This window comes from Ictalurus furcatus, chromosome 5, assembly GCF_023375685.1.
Source record: "Ictalurus furcatus strain D&B chromosome 5, Billie_1.0, whole genome shotgun sequence".
Lineage (NCBI taxonomy): Eukaryota > Metazoa > Chordata > Actinopteri > Siluriformes > Ictaluridae > Ictalurus > Ictalurus furcatus.
Genome location: NC_071259.1, coordinates 22,604,610 through 22,629,727, shown reverse-complemented (window position 1 = coordinate 22,629,727; position 25,118 = coordinate 22,604,610). Strand labels below are relative to the sequence as shown.

At 41.3% G+C, this 25,118-nt stretch overlaps 1 protein-coding gene across 6 annotated transcripts in view; it reads left to right on the top strand.

Moving 5' to 3' along the window:
* elavl4 (ELAV like neuron-specific RNA binding protein 4) overlaps positions 1 to 24,796 on the top strand; it is a 73,429-nt gene extending 48,633 nt beyond the window's left edge. For 5 of the 6 annotated variants that reach the window (XM_053625301.1, XM_053625302.1, XM_053625303.1 and 2 more), the window contains 5 exons: positions 3,804 to 3,907; positions 7,367 to 7,520; positions 15,859 to 16,084; positions 21,590 to 21,628; positions 24,469 to 24,796. In XM_053625301.1, the coding sequence (XP_053481276.1) occupies positions 3,804 to 3,907; positions 7,367 to 7,520; positions 15,859 to 16,084; positions 21,590 to 21,628; positions 24,469 to 24,796 (851 nt within the window). Of the gene's footprint in view, positions 1 to 3,803; positions 3,908 to 7,366; positions 7,521 to 15,858; positions 16,165 to 21,589; positions 21,629 to 24,468 lie in introns of those variants that run through there. The other variant, XM_053625304.1, reaches the window with a different exon arrangement.
* Positions 24,797 to 25,118: the final 322 nt, after the last annotated feature.

Here is a 25,118-nt window from a genome sequence, read left to right as displayed (position 1 = left end):
TTCTCAGGTCCTCTTCAGTATTGAAAATATAGTTATGAGCTTCCATGATATAAATGTTAAATAGTTAACGAAACGTTATTAACGTTATTAACTATTTTTCACACTTATTAGTGGTTAGCAGGTTTGCCTCACACCTCCAGGACTGGGGGTTCGATTCCCACCTCCACACTGTGTGCAGGGAGTTCTCCTGGTGCTTTGGGGTCCTCCGGTTTCCTCCCCCAGTCCAAAGACACGCATTATAGGCTGATTGGCATGTCTAAATTGTCCGTGGTGTTTGAACGTGTGTGGGATTGTGCCCTGCAATGAGTTCGCACCGCGTCCAGGGTGTCCCCCGCCTTGTGCCCTGAGTCCCCTGAGATAAACTCCAGGATTCCTGTGACCATGTGTAGGATACGTGGTACAGAAAATGGATGGATAGATGTGGCATTAGGCTGTGCGCTGTTGTCTGTGCAAATTTCTTTCAAACATTTCCTTATTCGTCTAGGTGGCAAGCTTGCTTGGGGGAATTGAAAGTCAGAAAATGGGGAGATGCATGCTCATTAAAAGCTCATTAACAGTGCAATGTATCATTTCGTGTTTTTGCCATTTAAATTGACAATTACGATATACACGTTAATGTATCCATTAATCTAATTGAATTTAATTGGGTTAATATTCCACTTTGCCACCAAATGTTTACTGCCTTTTTGTCCCAGTGGAGTTTTTTCAGCATCATTTCCTTAGTTTAGACATTTCTCTTGCTTTGGTTCAGATCTTGTTCTTAATAGCCTGCACTCTTTCTTTTACACAGTGTAAGCTGATATACGCCTGTAACTCTTATATCCTATTTTCTGTTCTATACAGTATATATCATAAATCATGCGTATTTGTCCTATAGAGCTGATGAAAGATTGAATGAGTAGGTAGGCCTGTGCGTGCCTGAGTGCTCGTGTAGTGAGGAAACAGCCTCTCTTATTCTCTCAGTTTTTAATAATAGATTAACTTCACAGTCTAGTGGTGTGTGTGAAGCTGGGTTTTTTTGGGGGGTTTTTTAAGCCCACTCCCGCTCACTCCCCAAGCAACTCTGACCAATCCTGCCCACTCCTGCATGTAGCACTTATGTTTACACCTGCCAGCAGTGTTTCCTAATGAACTTAGTTGGTTGTATTTCCCAAAATATAAACAAATTATTCATTTAAACCAGAACATCACCGACTAGGATAAATCAGATGAAAGAATAAATGAAGCAGCAAACATGTTGTGTTACTCCACAACAACGAATACACTTTGGTGTTAATGAATTCTTTGTCTATTGAGCTTCACGTCTGACTGCTCACACTACTTTTTTTTGGGGGGGACCCACTGGATCCAACACACCTCTACTACAGTGAATAATCAGTGAACAGTAACTCCGCATACTTTTATAATGTGTGTGTGTGCGTGTGCGCGTGCATGCATGTGTGTTTTTGTGTTTGAGTGAGCACTTGAGAGGGAGAAAGAGATGACATTTCCATTTGTTTCTTTGAAGTTTTGACTCGCTGCAGAGGACAGAGACAGATTTACTGTGAGAATCGATGCAACATTTTATTGAGGTGGCTGTTCTCAGTGCTTAGATTAGAATTTATTCCAGTTATGAACTAAACAATTACTTGAATATAAAAAAAAACCCTGAACCTTCCTTATGATCTCTTCCCATCTGCCAGACACAAGCATATTTCATATCTATTTATTACTTTTGTAAATGATATGGGTTAGACTCTCTTGATTGTAACACATGTGCGTATGTTTGTGGGGGTGGGGGGACGGGGACGGAGGGGGGAGCGCGTGCCTGTCTGCCTGCATCTGGATTCCTGCTGAGCTCTTATAAATTGTGTGTGTGTGTGTTTTATGCTGGTGGGTGTAATTCCTGCAGTTCCTGTTTGCCTGCACCCCTAAGCAAGAGCTGAAATAAATGGTGAGCTGCTCATGTGCAGATGTGGAACTGCCATCAGACAGGGTTACATACGCTGCTGAATTTATCTATCCATTTAATTTGTCAAACTTTGCACTAGAGTGCTTCCTAATCTTAGAAGTCTACTTCATTTACAATAACCTTTTCTACTTCCCACTCTTCCAGGCTGCACACACAAACACACACACACAAACACACACACAGTGAATTAACTACTTCTGTGAGATATACAGTAGATAAAAGATACTATTACTACTACTACTTCTAATATTCACAAGTCAAGTCAAGTGTTTTTTTTATTTATTTTCATTCCTCTCTATAGCTTGTATACATTGGAACAAAATGACGTTTCTTCAGGACCACGGTGCAACACAGAACAGTACGCAACAGTGTGAGATGAGTGCTAAACAATAAGTATACAGAATAGGACAATAAATACACAGAACATGGACTGTAAACTGTGAGCTATTGTGTAATGTTGCAGTATAGCAGCAATACTGGCAGTAAAAACAGGTTCCGTAATATAAAGTGACTGATGCAGCAATGTAAAGTGCAGTGTGCAGCAGTACTGAGTCTTACTGGGTTAGTGCGTGGTCAGTGGTATGAGTCTTACTAGGTTAGGTGTTTGACTAGCCCAGGTAAGAGTTGGGAGGCAGCAGGGTGTTGAGTAATGTTACTGCCTCAGGGAAGAATCTATTGAGGAGTCTGCTGGTGGTGGCACGGATGCTCCTGTACCCTCTGCCAGATGGCAGGAGGGTGTAGAGTCCATGAGAGGGGTGAGAAGGGACTACTACTCTTCTACTACTTTTCTACTACTAATATTACTGCTACTACTTATTAGGATTTCTATTACTAATATTGTTACCGCTACTATTTTTACGATTTCTACTACTAATACTACTGCTGTTACTACATTCAGAATTTCTACTACAAATATTACTACTACTCCCTTTACTATGTCTACTACTAATATTACTACTACTACTACTACTACTACAACTAATAATGATAATAATTTCCAGAGAAAAAGTTGAGGGGCTGTTTAATTGAAGAATAGAACTCATAATTCCAGGGAGAGATTTTTTACATGTAATATATGGTTATTTGTGGGAATGTGTGTATAAAATATATATTGTATATCAGCAATATACACATACAGTACCTGGCAATTACGTACACTGAAAAATGAGCATATATTAAGCTTACTTTTACTTGTATGAGCTGCCTACTCACATTTGATGAATACTAATTTTACTGTAAATACAACAATTCCAAGTGTAATGCATCAGAAGATATTGTATTTAGAAATTTTGTCTGTGCAAACGTGATAAATTAAGGCTTTCGGCTTTTTTTTTTTTTTTTTAAAGGTGGGATGTCCTGTCCAAAATAAGCAAAGAGCATTTGGCTCCAATTTCTCTTGTCATTTTTTTGTTGTTTTTTTTTTCAGCATTTGGAGCAGTATAGCTGTTTGGCATTTGCAGTTCACTTTGTGTATACACTATGGACTTGGGCATGCCTGTTTCAATAAATGAGGATAAGCGTTGCACTCCTCATGAGAGCTCTCCTGCACTTGTGTGGCAAGATGTTTAAAGAAAGCCAGAGGAGGAAGAGAAATGCTGCTAGCAATGCAGCTGCTGGTTCTGCAGGGAATCCACTGTGCTGGTGGCTGTTTAACCTTCTGAGCAGCAGACGGTGGGGAGAGAATGTTCAATCACAATCATTCAAGTTGAGACACTGTCAGAGGTTTCCAGTGGAAAACTTTTTCTTTACGCCCACACACTCTTGTGGGCATCATACATGCTAATGCTGTAGAGTGCTAACACTCTCTCTCTCTCTCTCTCTCTCTCTCTCTCTCTCTCTTTCACACACACAGGACAGAGTCTTGGATATGGATTTGTCAACTACATTGACCCAAAGGATGCAGAGAAAGCCATCAACACATTAAATGGACTCAGACTTCAAACCAAAACTATCAAGGTAATGTTGAATACCAACCACACTATTAGAAGGCAAATGTGTGTGTGTGTGTGTGTGTGTGTGTGTGTGTGTGTGTGTGTGTGTGTATGTGAACATGTTGCTGATTTTGTTATGAGATCGTATGACTGTAATGGAACAATATCTCATTTGGGTGGCGGTACGCTCCTGCTTTCCTCCCCAATTAGTCATCAGCCATTTCTCCCAACTGCACGAGTCAATTCACTGAATGTTTCCTGTCACTATTTCTGCCAGTGGAGCTGCATTGATTAGCACATGTGGTGTGTATTGACTCGTGCTGGGCTGCGGTGCTGCGACACAAAAGCGAGAGGAGGGGAAATCCGCCTCATTAAGATGCAGAAGGAAATAGGAGAGCGACTGCAGGGAGAAAAGGGAAAATAGTGTAATTGATATGCAAATGCATCTCCAAATGTCAAATCATGGAGTCACATGAAAAAGGAAAAATAGAATGTATAATGAAAAGATGCGAAAGTGCTACGTAGTCACCCCCAATGTGTTTTTCTTATACTGTAAACCCAGTTAGAGAGGGGAGGTAGACTGAGAATATGGTGTCTGGTGTCAGTGCTACTGCATATTTATCCAGCTAAAAAATGTAATTCTGTGCATTTTTTATTTTTTTTTTTTACAAAGAGCAAATGATTTTTGACTGGAAATATTCGCCTCTGCTCCTTTTGAGTCTGAGTCACAGTGTAATCGGGTTGTTTGTGCGATCATCTGGCATATAATCCCCGGCCTTTCAGTTACATCCTTGCTAATCTAATCAGATTGGATTTCCTGTGCTTAGGCTGACATGAAAACACAGCATCCATTCCCTCAGGCTGTGCTGCCTGGGAGGGAAAAACAGACAGACCGAGATAGGGAGGAATGGAGATAGAGAAAAAAAAAACTGTTGTTGAAACTGGGATAAACACAAACATGGGTGGTTTCCAGAGGGCCAGTAGCAGGTGGCTTTGTGGTGTGTGTGTGTGTGTGTGTGTGTGTGTGTGTGGGTTTGTGGTGACTCGACTATAGTGCTGGTTTCAGCCTCAGTTTGGAACCCGTCAGAGATGAAATGAGTCACTGCGTGTGTGTGTGTTTGCTCATCGTCACAGCTTCTCGCTGCACACATGCTCATCTCTCACTGTTTGGGCGGCAGGAGTGCACACACAACACACACACACACACACGCACAGATTCCCGGCAGCACAGTACCAACACTTTAACATATGCCAGTGGGTCTGTGCTCCACACCACAAACCAGTCCTCTGGATGTAAAACCGATGTGAGGGTGAAGCTTTTGAGCCCAGAGGCGGTTTATTGTAGCACTTAATGCGAGGCTCACTAATGACCCACATTGATCCGAGTTTCTTGCTCTTTATATGACGCAGTTTCACACACTTCTTGTATGCACCAACCATGCATGATCTCCATCACCATCTCTCTCTCTCTCGCCCTCTCTCTCTCCCCATCCCATTCTCTCTTGCTTACACGTATGAAAGACGACACAAACAAGCCAAGACATTCCACACTGTGATTCTCCCGGTGGGACACCATCTAATCCAGCCGTCGTGAGAGTACTCTAATACATTTTATCTTTCTACCTCTCTTTTCCTCAGACTTTCTCCATCCATCCATCGCAGCATGAGGCAGTGGTGATGGTGATTCCATCTCCTCTCTTTGATCAGGCCTTAGTCTCACTTTCCTTTCTTTCGCTGTGTGAAACCTTTCCTTCAGACTAACACCAGACAACTCAATAGGGGCTTTTTCTTCCACTAATGCAAGAAGAGGGCATGAGGAGAATGAAATCCTCTCCTGCAACTTAGCAAATAAGAGTATTTGAAGGTCATCATCCTCTTGAAACACACGCTGTGAGCCATAGGTCTCTCCAGCCTCTGAGGTTATTTTAGAAAGAGCAGGGATGAAGGAGACCCATCCAACAGCAACAGATAGAGCAAGAAAAGAGGAAAAGACATATATTTAATATTTATATAAATATATTGCTTACTCAAGCGAAAGGTTCGATTTAGAGGACACGTCGCTGAAGTAAAGCGCTTGCATTTAATGTTAATTTCAGTCATGGCCTTCAGAGGAACCTAGACTTCCTCTGATAGATTCCTCTGTAAAGTTTTATAAGTCGCACATAAATCAGGCTGAGAGACTCTAAGCTAATGCAAATTGACAGGAAGGACAATAATCAGAACACAGTGCTGTCTAACAAGGACAGAAATAGAAATGTGTGAGAGAGAAACGGAGGGAAAGAGAGAGCGAAGGAGACGAGGTGCGAGTCTCACCCCTGATCTCCCCTTTCACACTCTGAGGTAGTACACAGAAATGCAAACACACACGCACACGCCTGCCTGCCTTCGCGGCGCTTTCCTGTTTCACAGCTAAACTCCAACTCTGCCTTCCTGTTGAGGTGTGAGAGGAAAAATCCTACCAAGGGTGCAAAGAGCAGAGCTTCGTGCAGAGAAAGACACACACACACACACACACACTCACTCATCACTCTCACACATATCATTCAGACACACAAACACGCACACACACACTTCACAGGCAGACAGGGTGTTGATAGATCCGGCATCTGGAGCTGCTTGACATGGAAAGAAAAGAAGAGAGGGTGAAAAGAGGAAGTGTAAAAAAAAAAAAAAAAATCAAATGAACGAGAAAAAGAGCAGAAGGCAGGGTAAGGACGCTGCCAGGGCTCTGTGCCTTTTGCCTTCTCACTTTAACTGGATTTCAGGAGATTACTCCTGAATGGATCATGTCTTCAGCTCGCTATTTGTATGACCGTAACAGCATTTGATGGCTCTGGAACCCAAATGTCAGCAGTGATGGAAACATGGAAGGTAGTGCCTGCTCCTGCTCCTAATGGCAGGCGAAAGGCACGAAAGGAGACATTTAATCATCACTGATCTGCTCTAATGAGACACTCAGAGAAAGCGAAAGCTATGCCATCGTATGGATTTACCTCAGTGTGTGTGTGTGTGTGTGTGTGATGTGCGATGTGTGATTTACCTCGATGTGTGAGTACTGTATTAGTGATATTCAGTAACCAACTCGAAGAGAAAGTTTGTCAGAGTGACATGGAGAGAGAAGCAGTGAGTATTAGTGTGAGAGGAGCTGTCCAAGGTGCTACTGGGTTTGACAAGTCGAGGAGGGTGAGAGCATATTGTGCGAGGGTATGTGCGAAAGAGAGGGAGTGTGTGTGTGTGTGTGTGTGTGGTGAGGAAGTGCAATGGTTTGGCTCTCACCACTAGCAGAGACAGAAGGTTCCACAGTGCTATTCGCCAGTTCAGTACGGAGAACTGCAAATATGCAAACCTACAAATAGCATTCACACCTCACCGTGATATGGGGGAATCCCAGAGCATACAAAATGTTTTTAAGAAACTCTCTACCATCTTCTGATCTGTCTCGATGTGTGTGTGTGTGTGTGTGTGTGTGTGTGTGTTCTCTCAGGTGTCATATGCACGGCCCAGTTCAGCCTCTATCCGTGATGCTAACCTGTACGTGAGTGGGCTGCCTAAGACCATGACCCAGAAAGAGCTGGAGCAACTTTTCTCCCAGTATGGACGAATTATCACCTCCCGTATCCTCGTCGACCAGGTCACAGGTATCCTTGGGGCAACTTCTCAGTCAGCACACACGCTAACAATCACAATCAGCCTACAAACACTCAATCACACACATTTGGCCATCCAGATTTGTAGCCTTTCATTATCTCATGTATTATACAGTATGCATACTTCTTTCTATACATGACGGGACATGCTTTGTCGTCAAACACAAACACAAGTTTGTTGTGTAAAGAGGAATCCTTTGGCACAGCTTACATTGCGTAACTGTTAGCTCTGTTTCACAGGATCTCCTCCCCTGCGGCAAGTACCGCTAGTCCGCCTAATGTGCACTGATGGAGCAAAATGCCTCTTTAAACACACATGCTGCTGCCAAGACCCAACAAATGAGCCACTATGCATGTGCGTATTTGAGCACAAAACATGTGACGAGGAAGTCATAAATAGCACATGCAAATTTGGGTCATGACTTACACGACCTATGGGAAATCACCAATACACCTATATATATATAAATAAATAAATAAATATATATATATATATATATATATATATATATATATATATATATATATATATACATATATATATATATATATATATACAGTGAGGGAAAAAAGTATTTGATCCCCTGCTGATTTTGTATGTTTACCCACTGACAAAGAAATGATCAGTCTATAACTTTAATGGTAGATTTATTTGAACAGTGAGAGACAGAATAACAACAAAAAAATCCAGAAAAACGCACATCAAAAATGTTATAAATTGATTTGCATTTTAATGAGGGAAATAAGTATTTGACCCCTCTGCAAAACATGACTTAGTACTTGGTTTAAAAACCCTTGTTGGCAATCACAGAGGTCAGACGTTTCTTGTAGTTGGCCACCAGGTTTGCACACATCTCAGGAGGGATTTTGTCCCACTCGTCTTTGCAGATCTTCTCCAAATCATTAAGGTTTCGAGGCTGACGTTTGGCAACTCGAACCTTCAGCTCTCTCCACAGATTTTCTATGGGATTAAGGTCTGGAGACTGCCTAGGTCACTCCAGGACCTTAATGTGGTTCTTCCCGAGCCACTCCTTTGTTGCCTTGGCCATGTGTTTTGGGTCATTGTCATGCTGGAATATCCATCCACGACCCATTTTCAATGCCCTGGCTGAGGGAAGGAGGTTTTCACCCAAGATTTGACGGTACATGGCCCCGTCCATCGTCCCTTTGATGCGGTGAAGTTGTCCTGTCCCCTTAGCAGAAAAAAAACCCCAAAGCATAATGTTTCCACCTCCATGTTTGACGGTGGGGATGGTGTTCCAGGGGTCATAGGCAGCATTCCTCCTCCTCCAAACACGGCGAGTTGAGTTGATGCCAAAGAGCTCCATTTTGGTCTCATCTGACCTCAACGCTTTCACCCAGTTGTCCTCAGAATCATTCAGATGTTCATTGGCAAACTTCAGACGGGCATGTATATATGTTTTCTTGAGCAGCGGACCTTGCGCGCGCTGCAGGATTTCAGTCCTTCACGGCGTAGTGTGTTACCAATTGTTTTCTTGGTGACTATGGTCCCAGCTGCCTTGAGATCATTGACAAGATCCTCCCGTGTAGTTCTGGGCTGATTCCTCACTGTTCTCATGATCAGTGCAACTCCACGAGGTGAGATCTTGCATGGAGCCCCAGGCCGAGGGAGATTGACAGTTCTTTTGTGCTTCTTCCATTTGCGAATAATCGCACCAACTGTTGTCCCCTTCTCACCAGTATGCTTGGCAATGGTCTTGTAGCCCATTCCAGACTTGTGTAGGTCTACAGTCTTGTCCCTGACATCCTTGGAGAGCTCTTTGGTCTTGGCCATGGTGGAGAGTTTGGAATATGACTGATTGATTGCTTCTGTGGACAGGTGTCTTTTATACAGGTAACAAACTGATATTAGGAGCACTCCTTTTAAGAGTGTGCTCCTAATCTCAGCTCGTTACCTGTATAAAAGACACCTGGGAGCCAGAAATCTTTCTGATTGAGAGGGGGTCAAATACTTTTTTCCCTCATTAAAATGCAAATTAATTTATAAAATTTTTGACATGCGTTTTTCTGGATTTTTTTGTTGTTATTCTGTCTCTCACTGTTCAAATACAACTACCATTAAAATTATAGACTGATCATTTCTTTGTCAGTGGGCAAACGTACAAAATCAGCAGGGGATCAAATACTTTTTTCCCTCACTGTATATACACACACACACACACATATGTGCTTAAGAGGTTTTTTTTGTGGAGCAATACTTAAATCATTAGCTGCAATGCAATTCTGTAAGCCACAGAATATTAAATGATCTGATTCCATTTTCTCTGCTAAGGAACAGTGTGTGCTAATATTCACCAAGACGCACATAAACGTACAGTGTCAGCGCTCAAATCATCAGATAATCATTGCCAATCTACATATGCACATTACACACACATTATATGTTGTTCCACACTCTCCTAAACCTCATTTTCATACATCCTCCTCACACACAGAAACCCTTGTGACACACTCCACCCCTGCAGGGCCATGAGAAAGCTTCTCCAGGGCGACGGGGCCATAGGATGAATCCTAATGACTAATTAAATCTGAGTTGCCAGTGATTATGAAACAAGGAAGTTTTTTTTCTTCCTCAAGCTGCAGAGCTAAGAGACACCATGTCGCCCCTGCCCTCACTGAATAAAAACAAATCGAGCATGGTTTACTGCTTTACTGCCAAACTAACGAACTAGCAGAGAAATTCGAGTTTTCATCTAGTAGACCTACTACCAGGTTAGTATAAATTGCTAGAAGCCTCAGCAAGACTTCAGCAACACTCCACCCACATAATACCATTTATATAATGCTATAATTAATTATCAATCCATACCAGGGTTGAGATCGGTTTTGTTTCAGTGCAGTGAATTTATGTAATGCGCTATTACTTTTGTATTCAGATTTTTTTTTTCATGTAATTATGCTGAATACATTTCCTAGAACAAGACAGTCAATGCAATTTCTCTAGCAGTATGTTTGCCATAGAGACAGACAGTTCTAACCCTTGACAGCATGGGCCATAGATTTCAGTATGCGATGTGGTAGTACAATAGAGTAATAGACACCACACATAAATGCTAATTGTAGTTTAAGCCAAAGAAGGGTATTTTAGTGAGACTGAAGAAGGGGTTGTGGACTGAAAGAAAGGTTTAGCCATCCTGAGTACAGTGGTCCTCTGAGAGTTTTGGTGTGGGTTCTGTGTGGGAGTTGGTGTTTCAAAAGACCACTCAGTTTGGCTGGATCCCACTGTTTACACTGATCTCGCATAGCTGGCAGCAGTGAAGGAGGGAAACAACACCAAAGAGTTGGAGAAGAAGACTTTTGGTAGCTCTAGCTCTTTTTGTCTTTGCATACTCCACCTTGGAGTAGTGGACTAGTGGTTGTATGGTTAGATAACAACTTGCATGGCTCACGGATCCCAACAAGATCTGAAGAAATACCAATTCAGCCTGGTCCAGCCACACATGGACATCATTTTGTTTTGGCTGCAGGTGCTGTCCTTGGTGCTGAATTGCCAGCACTTCAGGGGAGGCGATTTCATTTTTGTTAAAATGTAATGAGCTGATTTGCATATTACTGCGCAAAAGAGTCTTAGCTGCATTGCTTAGTAAGTGTCAAGAAAACCAACAGAACAAGACATCTTAGAAAGATTAGAGAGGTGCTAAGAGAACAAGGCTTTGCTACAAGCATGGGTTGAAGTATATATGTAAAGCCTTAATAAGCACTAATAAAGACAAAAAAATTTTTGCAACCACTGGAAATATCAGAGTAAATAGAGGAAGCACGTATGGTGGCAAAACATGGGGATTGTGCTTGTGCTAGAACCCCTTTAGCACCAGAAATTGAAACCCATGTTGAAAATGGCCACCTTAGCACATAGTAGCACTCGACAGGGACATCACCCTCCAATTCCACATGTAAAATAATCACTTAGCCCAGCACCTGAAATAATAAAAGGGCTTAGAAGATTTAGTCATGTTGTCCAGTTATGAAGAGGTATGTTGCTAACTCAAGATACCTGTCTAGAAGACCAGATAATACCAAATAGCAGTTGTAGACAGTAAGATCCTGGGGTTCCAGCAGCAGAAGATCTGCCCTGGACATTAACAGCACTCAACATAAATGTTCTGATGATGTATTTCTTTCAAATGCAAATGCGAGCTGCTATACATGTTTGCTCATTCCTTCCCATCCAGTCATTCACAACTGGGCCATCTAAAGGTTTACCTAACCACAGAATGAACAGGAATATACTAGAATACTGAAAGGCCCATAAGTATGGACTACTGAGTGAGGGAGTTTTGTGTATACTTGTCTCAGGACAAGTAGTGATTCCAGCTGTTCTGGGTGCTAGTTTGTGGCATAAGCACAACAGCTAGAGGGGGCCTGTGTTTCTTGACTGTACTCCATTATGTAAAGGTGAAAAGATGTGCTTTGACTAGAGGTAGTGGATAGTGATAATTAACAGTTATGTAATGGATTTTTCTATAATATATATGGTCCACATCCATATTTTTTAACAAATAAAGGTCTACCGGGGATTTAGGCCAGCAGAAGGTCAATAGTGCGGTCCCATTGTCAAACTGAGCTGCACTCTATTTGAATTTTTTCTAACTCAGTAGTATCCTGATATTCTGTTTTGTGTAGGATTTTCAATGATAGCTCTTTTTACTAAGAGGGCTCTTCTGTACTATTTCTCCATCCTTCCAGTAGATAGCAGGGAACTGTGTTAATAGCCAGTCAGGCCTCACTAGGATCATTTTCTTTTCTTAAGTTTTTCTCATAAATAAGTCCAAGGGTCATGACAAGGGGAATGGTTAATTCACTGACTGGGCCCCATGTCCAGTAGATTGACTTTTGAGTGCATGGAGTGGATTTTTTGAGTGTATGGGGCCATGGGGATGTGCATTCTGGCACGCTCTTGAGTGATCAAGAGTCAGTCAAGGCTGAAATGAAAGACTGAATATCAGTCCATAGAAGTAGCACATCTATTGACAATTCGTTGACAAATCATTGACAATTCCCCTGGCAGTCTGCCCAAGTTGTACGAGTTCTGAGTTTGATGATGGATTAAGTAATGTTCAGGTCAAGGTCGGCGGGATGGTTTGGCAACAATTGCATTGTCCAGTCATGTTATCAAAACCTGTGGGTGGGGTACTATATTGGCATACTGTTTAATTGGTTTCATCTAAAGGGAGCAACATTGGATCAGGCCATTCTGGAGCTACTTTTAGGTAACATGTGGAGGGAGATGTGTGCATGACTTTGATCAATGGTTAAATATTCAGAGCAGCTCTTTACGCAGAGCAATCAATATGTGTCTTTCATCAATAAGTGCCAGTCTTATTGATCCAGAGTGCTTCCTCTTACAAGCTGCTGTTCTGGAGAGAGAATCAGTCTCTATGACATTCCTCCTACAGGATACCTATAGGAAACACTCTGTTAAAATAAAGTCTATTCTTTTCCCTCTTCATCATTCTTTACTGTCTCTGTAAAAGAAATCATTAATCTGCTGTGGTACTGCAGTGCAAACGAGACTTCCAACTGGGACGTTTGGATACAAATAATCAGAAAGACATTAACAACCAAGGAAAAAACACAGCTTGAATGTGTATATGATGAGTAAATCATATTAAATTAAAAAAAGAGAACCTCAACAATAAAGTCAATAAACTGGGAACACACACACACACACACACACATAGATATATATCGAGCACAGAGCAAGGGCAACAGACCAAGTGTAGCTCTTTGCGTAAGATTTTTTTTTTTTTCTTACTGACTTTCAAGCGCAGTCTTTAGCAGTATTAGCTAAAGATCTCTAAAACGAGTCAGTTTTCTGCTCTTCATCCTGATTAAGGTCTTGCTTCTCACCCTCACACTACTGTAATAAATGCCCCATACTGTTGGCACAGCCACTTAAAAGTGAGCGAATGAGAGAAGATGGCAACGTGCTTAAGTTCAGAAAGAAGAGTGAAAGCTTTCATTAACAACCAAGCCTTCAGATCTTCTCTCTGTTCCCAGAGGAACATACGTTCCCTTTTGCTATCTCTTTCCTCCTTTCTCGCTTTCTGTGAACAGTGGGCGTGCAGTGGAAAGTGCTTTGTCAGGCCGTAGCCCTGTGTGTGTGTGTGTGTGTGTGTGTGTGTGTGTGTGTGCATGTGTGTGTGTGTGTGTGTGTGTCTGGGTTATTATTAAACCAGCCATTCTCTTGCAATGCATGTGCTGTTCCGAGATAAGTACAGGTAAAAAGTTACGTAACGCACAGACTGAATACCGAGAGAATAGTGCAGTTAAACGACACATCGCAGCCGAAACTCTGTTCGGTTGATGATAAGTGCTAAAAGAAGCTGAAAGTACCCACGTCCCCAGTTTAAGGCCAGCTGCTACTTTTGTTTAGTTAGACTTTTTTTTTTATAATGAGCACCTTAATGTTGCTGTGCTTTACTGTCGAGTAACAGCCTTTCATTTCATTTTCTAATTTTAGCTTTTATGAAGGACAGCTATTTTGTTACAGTCATGATGTTCAGTCTATTTCATAGAATAGGAGAATTGGGCATCCTGATTTTGTTACAGTTAGTTTTAATGACACACCCTCAGCCTCTCAAATAGCCAGACTTGTCTGGCACTTATAGGCAAGAATTATTTGCAAAAAGGTGGAAAAGAGAATCCTGGATGAATATAAATCATTTCGAGACTAAGGAAGAAGTTATGTGAAGCACAACTTCAGTTGCATACAATCTGCTTTCAGTCTCTCATTCACAGATACTCATGTCCACAAAAACACGAATATGTCAAAACACATCAACACATTAAAAAAAAAGATTGAAATAATTTTCAGTTAATCTTCAATTAAACTAAAAAAGAATTCACTCAGACTGTGCTAGTTTCTATTCCTCTAAGCTAAGGTACCTGTCTTTTTTGTTTTGTTTTGTTTCTGAATCTGTAGCTTGTCATACTTCTCTGAAAGAGATGTCATCTCATTCCACTATCTAAGAAATTTGGATTGACCTCAGTTTCACACAGCAGAAAGCAGGGAGTCTAGCAATGCATCCAAAATCTTGCAGAATAATGTATGTGCTTGCTTTATTTCTGTCTTTCCTTCTGTCAGGCTAATTAAACAGAACAGGTTGTGGGAAGGCTGGGAGACAGAAAGGAAAAGCTGTCAGGGATGATGTTGGCAAAGAGAGAAACAGTGCGGTAGAGAGAGAGAGAGCGTGCGTGTATGTGTGTGTGTGTGTGTGTGTGTGTGTATAATGCAGAGGCAGGCTGAATGAAAGCTTGTTGCGTTGAAGAGACTGCGTACAAATGTTTGCTTCCAGAGCTGCATATATCAAAAGTGTCTGATTTGAATACTAAGACGGAGTAACAATAAGACAGCACTAACAGTATGCTTCAGCAAGAAAACCCCAAACAGAAACCATCAATACAAGAAACAAGAATGTAGTGTGAAGTGACAGTCTAAAAACGAGTGGGTATGTGTGTTTGTGTGTAGACATGCCAGATCGTGAACACATGCATACACCATTTCACACACACACACACACACACATTCAAGCACACACAAGCATTATGCAAATGGCCGTGTAGACAAGTCGTCTTCCTGCTCACCTCCCTGAAGCAGTAGGAAGTGTCTCATTAAAAAGCAGCCCAACAAAAGGCCTCCCAGCCAGACTCTTTTAAGTGTTACTTTCAGGTGGCGGTCAAAAAAACATTGCCTAGGAAACCACAGAAATGTCACCGCACGCAGCATGCCATGAGGTAGTGTGTGGCCGTCAGCATGTGCAAGCCTCGCAGCTTGAGACAGACTGGGACACGATACCCGCACATAGTACTGGGAACAATCACCAGCCCCAACCCCCATACACATACACAAACACACACATACCGTTTCCACGAACACCATTTCCACATCAGCAGGCAGGAGCGCACCAATACAATATCTTCATGCTCTCATGAAAAAAGGAAAACAAATTACACTTCTGCCTGACAGCGGCAGAACGCAGGGAGGCCAATGAAATCTAGCTGTTCCCTCACGACTTGCTTGCATAATACAATGCCAGCAATAGCAGCTGTCACATATGGAACACACATCACTGTCACACAACATTTCCGACATCAAGTCATGGGGACCGGTTTCCCTATCTCACTGCGAATGCATCTAATATTTGTGCGTCTAAGCGAGAAAAAAAAAGGCATTGCTCGTGTGAGGAAGTCCATGTGGGATTTTCTAAACATCTTTAGAACTGTATATGTATCGATGTCCTGCAATGTGAAAGACAGTGGTGATAAACATAGCCTGTGTCTTGTTTGTGCTATTTTGGCCCCTCAGGTGGTTCGCGTGGTGTAGGCTTCATTCGCTTTGATAAGAGAATAGAAGCTGAGGAGGCCATCAAGGGCCTGAATGGACAGAAGCCCTCCGGTGCAGCTGAGCCCATCACGGTGAAATTCGCCAACAACCCGAGCCAAAAGACAAGCCAGGCCTTGCTCTCGCAGCTCTACCAGTCCCCCAACCGCCGCTATCCTGGGCCCCTGCACCACCAAGCCCAGAGGTTCAGGTAAAGCCAGCCAGCCAGGCTGCAGACCAGCAACTTGTTCACTAAAGCTATCAATCTGCTATAATTCTACTGCATGCTGTCTCTAGAGTCTTATTAAGCCAGTGAGTAATATACAACATCCACTAAATTGGTGGTTGCTCTGTTATTATTAAGACAAAATGAGGAAACCAGTTACACTGTTGCTTAACTGTAGTGATGGGGAAAAAATGCACACATGTTTCCCATCTTAATTGCAGAAATAAAAACAGTAATAGAGTAGGTTAATCCTAAATCCCTAAATATCACGGTTTTATTTTTGTCTTGAAAACAGAATCTTCTGTAAAGAAAATGCACAGATTCTAAGTGTAATTTTCCCATTCTAGAGAATACTTTTTGTTCATCAGTACTTTATGGCCACCGATTCTATTTCAAGCTTGACACGAGGTGATCCAGACCCTTTCTGTTTGAAAAAGAAAAGAGAGATTGAACATGAAAAAGCAGTGAAAGGCTTGTAATAAAAGACAGTGGTCCTTCATAATGTCTCCATGAAGATTCTGTGTTTCTCACACCACGTTCTCTCTCCTCCATTTCACCAGTCCCCATTAACAACTGTCCACAGCTGGCTAAATTACACACTTTTACTTATTATCATTATAATAAACCATGTTGGAATTAGTGGTGCGGTGTTACCATCTCACTCACAAACAAAAACCTCACTCATTTAATGAAATAGCATTTATTTATTTGTACTACACTCACCTGTTGATTTGTTGTTTAAGGACTCAGGATCACGTGTTAGCACAAACGTGTCATGCTTGCCAATTACTGCTGTACAGTAATGTCAGTGACAGTAATCAGTAATTAATCCCTCTTACATCGCAAACAATTATAACTGAATAGATATGAAAATTATGTCTTACATTTGCATTAATTACATAGCCACAGAAAGGTGCCATTGTGTTGTCTTTGTTTGGAGACACACTGTGAAACTAGGCTCAAATAGGCTTGCAAAATGTCTCATATACAGATGCCTGCTCTGCACCTCCAATTAACAAATTTACCCATAGTGCAGCCTGCCTAGCTAATTATGCTGGCTTGAAAAAGCCAAAGTCTCCTTGCATTGCCTTGATACAGGCAATTTTTTGTTCTTCTACATATTATTATTATTATTATTATTATTATTATTATTATTATTATTATTATTATATCCTTTTCATTTGTATACATTTCTAAATGAATACCCTCGGCTTTCAAGCTTATAACCACCAAATACAGTGCCCTCCATTAATATTGATGCGCTTGTTAAATATGAGCAAAGAAGGCTGTGAGAAATTGTCTTTATTGTTTAACCTTTTGATCTTTTGTTTAAAAAATTCACAAAAATACTCTGCTCTCATGGATATCAAACAATTGCAAACACATCACAGGTTTATAAAAAAAATCTTTGTTAAATATAGGTGTGCAAAAATTATTGGCATCCCTATGAATTCATATGAGAAAAAAATATTTGAAGTATATTCCTATTGATATTTAAAAATAAATTTAGTATACCTGGGTGACTAGGAACAGGAAATTGTTCAACAATGACTCCCTGTTTCACACGGGTATAAATTTGAGGTAGACCAAATTGCCTTAGCTATTCAAAGCAATGGGTAAGACCAAGGAATATAGATGTGATGTGTGGCAAAAGGTTATTGAGCTTCACAAAATGGGAAGTGGCTATATGAAAATAGCACAAGCATTGAAAATGCCCATTTCCACCATCAGGGCAATAATTAAGAAGTTCCAGTCAACTGGAAATGTTATGAATCAACCTGGAAAAGGACGTGGGTCTATATTGTCTCAACACACTGTGAAGAGGATGGTTCGAGTGGCCAGAAAATCTCCAAGGATCACAGCTCTAGAACTGCAGAAGTTAGTTGCTTCTTGGGATCAGAAAGTCTCCAAAACTACAATCCGAAGTCACCAACATCACCACAAGTTGTTTTGAAGGGTTTCAAGAAAAAAGCCTCTAATCTCATCCAAAAACAAACTCAAGCATCTTCAGTTTGCCAGACATTATTGGAACTTCAAATGGGATTAGGTTCTATGGTCAGATGAAACCAAAATAGAGCTTTTTGGTAATAAACACCAGAGGTGGTTTTGGCGCACACAGAGAGGTAGCCATATGGAAAACTACCTCATGCCCACGGTTAAATATGGTGGTGGCTCTTTAATATTTTGATACTGTTTTTCTCCCAGAGGACCTGGACATTTTGTTAGGATTCATGGCATCATGGACTCTATCAAATATCAACAGATATTAAATGAAAACCTGACTGCCTCTGCCAGAAATCTTAAAATATGGCCATGGTTGGATCTTCCAGCAGGACAGCGATCCAAAACATACATCAAAATCAACACAAAAATGGTTTACTGACCACAAAATCAAGGTCCTGCCATGGCCATCCCAGTCCCCTGACTTGAAACCCATAGAAAACCTGTGGGGTGAACTGAAGAGGAGAGTCCACCAGCGTGATTCTGTATGGAGGAATGGTCTCAGATCCCTTGCTATATATTCTCCAATCTCATCAGGCATTATAGGAGAAGACTAAGAGTTGTTATCTTGGCAAAGGGAGTAGCACAAAGTGTTGACTAAAAGGGTGCCAATAATTGTTGCACACATTTATTTAACAAAGATTTTTTTTTTTTGAAAAACCTGTGTTTTGTTTGCAATTTGATATCCATGAGAGCAGGGTATTTTTGTGATTTTTTTTAAACAAAAGGTTAAACAATAAAGACAGCCTTTTTCACAGCCTTCTCTGCTCATATTTACCAAGGGTGCCAATATTAGTGGAGGGCACTATATATCACCCATGTTTACCCCCTCAGGTTGCTTATGTTTATTGTGTTGATATCTCTTGTAGTTATGAATTTCATTTTAAAAAGACCCATTTTTCATTAGAAATACATAGTAGAATGTTCATAAAAGTGTATTGGCCTCCACACATCACTCTGTCATTCCACGCCTCTCTACCAGTGCTCATACACTTTTTACACACAATTTTCACTGCTTTCTGTTCTTCCATTCATCTGGTGTTACCATGATAAACCTGAATGTTTTATCCCTTTTTCCTCTTATTGACCTCTATATATTTTCCAAACACATCCAATTATTTCACTTTTTGCCACTATACCTTCATATACTACTTCATGGCATGTCAGCCAGTGCTCATTAAAAGTCTCTCTGTCTCTCTCTGTCTCTCTATCTCTATCTCTCTCTCTCTCTCTCTCTCTCTCTCTCTCTCTCTCTCTTTCTCCCTCTCTCTCTCCTGCTCTTCTGATCTCCTTCAACATTAAACGCAACTTTATGTAACTTTTCATTTAGAACAGATGTCACTCCTACTTTCAAGATACTTCCACCCAACTACCCATACAGCCCAGTCCACCCTCCTCTTTTTGTCATTCTGTCATCCCCTCTTCCTCCCACTCTTTTCCATTCCAACTAAATGCCATCACTTATGGCTATGTAATCTAACATAAATAAATATGACATTTGAGCCACACTCTAAAATGACTTTTTGCCATTTTAACTTCACCCTTTCTTCTCAGTGACTTCCCTACATTATCCCGAATGAATATGCATTGCTTTTTTATCATTCCACCTGTACAAGGGTCACTCCTCATGCTCCCTTTATGACTAGTTACAGAGACGTTTAAAACTATAAAACAGCTTTCCATAAACTTGACTTTTTCAAGCCAGCTTGAAGTTTGTAATTGATTAGCTGGCTTCTTACTAATAGACCACACTGGAAGCCTGCATTTAGTACCGTCACTGTGATAGTAGGAAGATCGATGTGGCTACGTTCACATATTTGAGGTGGCATATGGCAAGTGTTTTTTCCCAGTATCAACACAAAAGTCTGATCTTTTTAAAATCAGATTTGAGCTACTTTCAGGTGGTCCTAAATCAGATACATAGCTGATAGGTGGTTATCATCTGATAGCGTAATAAGAATGGGATTTTATTTTATTTGAACACGATACTTGACTGCGCATACATATATCATTGTTGTCACTATCCAGATATCAGATCCATGTTAACAGCAGCAAACATGAAAAAACAGGGGATAGCAAAAGTAAAAGTAATCAGTGTAGACACAGTAAATTAGCTTAATTGCTTGATATATGGAAGAAAAAAAACCTGTCAATCCAGGAAAAAGTTGATGATGATGATGATGATGATGCTGTTACAGATATAACATATTTTCATTGATTGTGGCACAAGTGGATCATAAGCCTTAAGTTGCTGATTTTGAAATTGTGTGCATGTGGGTCATTTGAGAACAGAGGCATGTTTACACTGATGACACTTACAAATACAGATGTGAAAGGTCAGCTCTGAATGGTACAATTAGGCTTTTAATGTGAACTCTATCTATATGACTTCGTAGTGTGTGTAAGAGTGTATATGTAAGGAAAAGTTTGAATTGTGGGAAAGCATTAATTAGCCCTGCTGGCCATCTTGAAGAGGCTTAATAGGGACATAAGACAGGGGCAGGCCTCATGAGGGATGGAGGTCGAGAAGTGGCCAAACAGACGGGAACCCAAAATGAGAGTGACTGATGGGGATGAGAGTCTAATGCATCAGCCCAGCAGGTCACCAGGGCTAATGAACAGACTAGAGAGAGAGAGAAAGAAAGAGAGGACTAGAGTGAGAGAAAGACACAGAGAGAACGAGAACCACCTTGATTTAATATCCTATTATGTCCTGCCTCAAACTTCATTCGAATGTCATATTAAATTACTGAACTTTCCCCTTGCGCTAAAAGGTGTAAACCTCTGGAGACAATGTCATTCATTCCGCCAGCATATCATCTCTACATGAGCCTGAACATGTCATGAATTTATTCTTTGATAGTTAATTTGATGTTAATACATTTCCTTTGTGTCACAGTGCTTCAGATCCGTTTTCCGTCATCTGTCACAAATACGAAACCATTACATTGACACACCACAGCATAGCCGATAATACACTGTTCACTCAGTTGCAGTTAAATTGGTCGATTTCAGCAACAATGATGTGAGATAAATTTCAAATATTAACTATAGAAATGAGCTTGTTTTAGATGATAAAAGCCAGATATGATTAGCCTTTATTGTTTTGTTTTTTTCATTGGCAGAATCTCATAGGTAAGCAAAGAGTATATATATATATATATATATATATATATAATTTTAAAGCAAGACATATTAGATAGCTGTTAATGCTCAGGTTATAACAACATTAGACTCTTAGCCTTAGGCTATATTAGCTGTTTCTCTGAGTCTGTCAGGCATCAGGTGGGCCTTCCAACTTAGAGTTAGTGCCTGATTCTTGGCTAGCGTAGTGGTTGACTCTGCAACATGCCTGATGGGGCTGAACAGTGTAATGGGCCATTGCTGGATGGGCATCTTCTTCAGCGAGTCAGGGCTTTAGCATTAGTTCCAGTGGGTGAGTAGACCATCTGCCTTGCATTAACATCAGAACCCTCCTTCTCTTCACAGGCTGGACAATTTGCTTAATATGGCCTATGGCGTTAAGAGGTAATTAAACTTCACCGAATGCCAGATGTCCATGTTGAAAAAATGATTTCTTTTTCGTTTGATTCTTCATTTTCTGAAGTCACTTGCATCTGATTCAGTTCAAGGTTTTTTCCCTGTCTCTTAAGTTTGATTTTAACTTGATTCTGCTTGATTTCAAACCACCAACCACTCTAGTCTTTACAAATATCCAAATTACCTTTCATAATTTCAGTGAAGCGTATGCATTGTTTGATTCTGATGACTGCAGAATTTTGAGTTTTTGGTATTTTCTGTGTTTTACTATGTGTAACTTGTATTGAGCTGTGGTTGCCAAAGGATTCAGGGTCTCGAGCCCAAACTCCGCTGAGCTTAGTATCTTTATAGTGCAGCAATGCAATTTACCACTATTCCAAACTCCCGCAAGCCCTGTTGCAGTAATACAGACAGCTCTAAATCCCCCGGATGGCTTATAGGTGTAACTAAATCTGTTTGCTTGTTCCTCGTATTTTTTACAGTAGTTTTTCCAGATCAGACATCTGTAAAGTTTTCTGCAATCTATAAAGCTGCTTCAGAAGCAAATGAAATGACAAAATGCTAAAGGGAGCAGTGTTGGTCAGTGAGTCTCATTAAACGTTTCCTGGCATTTTGATGTAAACGCTTCCCCCTGCACCTTTAATGTTCCGTCCTATTTTTGGATGGAGAGGGTAAGAGTGAGGCGGAGGGGGGTGAGAGTTCTCCTGGATCCCTGCAGGAAACAAGTGTGTTTCACTGCAGCTAGCACAACCTCTGATCACCTGGGTTTTGCTCATGTACAGTTTTGCTCCTTTTGTGCTTATGATTTATTAAATATTTCAGCATTTCCTCAACAAAAATGAATGTGTTGTGATGGAGGATATTTCCCTTAAAGTGACTGCAATATAAAATTCTCTTTTTTGTGTCAGTAGCATATGTGTTTGATATAAGATTTGCTCACCATGAAGTACTTTATAAAACCAACAATGGCTGCCTCATGAAAAAATCCAGAATACAGATTATAGCAGTGAGAGGTTCGCTTGTTTCTACCCTTAAAGTCATTGTAGCTAATTTGTTCCGTAGATTCAGACACCGGTGGGGGAGGGAGTGAATGCAATAATTACAAAAGCCACAAGGTGAATCAAACAAACCCATACAATAAAACAATATATGCAAACAAGGTAGAGAGTATTTGAAGCGACAGCCCATCTTTCAAAACAGAGAGACAAAGCATGCAGATTATTTACTCCGAATGTGATTAGCTGTCAAAGTGGCGGAGACAGCTGTGCAGGAATCACACGATCCTGTTTTCTTCTCGAATGAGCGCAGGGCTGAGGGAGATGCTTTGCTTTTCATGGAGCACATGGCAGGAGGTAATTAACAAAGGAATCCAAGCTTGTGGAAGTGAGCAGAAGCAGGTGAAGGTGGACAGTACGGGAGGGTCAGTCACTCGTTGCTATGCAACTCCTTGTCCAACAGTTCAATGTGGTAGATAGAACAGAGCGCGTTCGGCCCTGCTGGAGCAGACAGGAGCCTCCTCCACACTCGTGTTAAGCTGGGCTGGCCCTCACACACTTGTTCTGAAGATGACTGGCATCCAAATTACCATGCAGACCGTTTTTTGTCCTCCCCACCTTTTCTTCTCCGAGATGAGTAATGGCGCTGGATTCATTATTTACACAGAAACACGCCGTAATTGAAGTTATGAGATGGTTGCTTGTCAGGGAACTTAAGCAAGCTGATGCGCTATTATACGCCTTGTTTGCATAATGAGACATGGCCGGCGCGACACAAAAGGGAGAAGAAGCAGGCGTATCGACTTTGCTGGGGCACGGCAGCTAAGGAACAGATGAAATATCTGAGTAATTCTTGGCAAAACAAGAAGCAGGGAATTGGCTGGCCCTGCAGTCTGCACAACGTTATCGATCACAGTCATACATTGCAGAGCTGCCGGGGGTGTGGGTGGAATACACTGTGTTCCCAACGCCAGGCACCTAGAAAGCATTGCTTGCATTTTCCACCTGCTGACTGCTGCTTTCGATCTCCCAACCCCGACATGCACACACACACACACGTAACCTTCTAGTCGCTACCCACAAAGGTTTCGGCAGAGCCATCTGATCTTCAGCAAAGCGGAAATCTCAATTAAAGCACTCCCAATAATGCCTATAGTCATTGCTGTAGAGGTGGCATATGAAATGAACCTTTTATCCAATTTACCTTTTATTTAAAGTGGAAGTTTCTTTTAAACGGAAAAGGCAATTAAGTGAAGTCAACTGAGCATTCAAATCTCTGTATCAAGAGAAAGAAAAGGGGTAGAAAAGGAAAGATTACAAGAGGAATGAGAACAGATTTACTCAGTTGCATTCCAAATCTCCAATGAATTTGGGAGGTATTAATGTGATGAGTTCCTGCAATTTGGGCTCTCCAATAGAGCCACTCAGGAAGGCAGTGAAAGAAAGGAGCTTGTATCTGTATGAATGGTATTTTTTTATACGGCCCTCCCACAGTCTAGAGTACAGCCTTTTCAGACTACATACAAAAGCGCCTTCCTTTCAGTACGAAGCAGATATTGAATCTCTAAATCGTCTTAAATCAGGAGCAATAGATTGAAAGATGCTAACATAACAGAGGGGCAGCTTGTAAAGTTAATGTGGTGTTCTAATGTGCGAGTAATGCATAGCCTTGTGTGTTAAACCTGGTGCAAAATTGCTAAGGTCACTCAGCCAGACTTTCCAATTATCCACAGTGCAAAAAAACATTTTATTTCTAATACAGAGCTCTCACTCCTATTCTCTCTCTTTCTCTCTCTTTCTCTCTCTCTCTCTCTCTCTCTCTTTTCTTTTCAGGTTCTCTCCCATCACCATAGATAGCATGACCAGTCTAGTAGGGATGAACATTCCCGGGCACACCGGCACTGGCTGGTGCATCTTCGTCTATAACCTGTCTCCAGACTCAGACGAAAGTGTGCTGTGGCAGCTGTTTGGGCCGTTCGGTGCCGTCAACAATGTCAAGGTGATCCGAGACTTCAACACCAACAAGTGCAAAGGGTTCGGCTTCGTCACCATGACGAACTACGACGAGGCGGCAATGGCTATCGCGAGTCTGAACGGGTACCGGCTGGGCGACCGCGTGCTGCAGGTCTCCTTCAAGACCAACAAGACCCACAAGTCCTGAACTCCCTCCCCACTGTCGTGTAGCCCCGTCAAACACACCACTACTAACACCCACCTCAGCCCACACAGCTAGTCTACAACAGACAGGAACACAACCAATCCACCAACTAAACAGGACTGGATATGGCTTATAATATAACTTTGGACCTATAAGCCAATGTTGCCTAAGTATTACGAAATTGAAAATGGAAAATATTAATGATTTGGAAGACCTGTAAATGGTACAGGCATTCTGTTGTATATCCTTTCGGTTCTAGTGGTTGTTCCTTTGATTTCTCCTCTCTGTAAACAGTAGCAAAACCAGACCGCCCTTATTTGAAAGA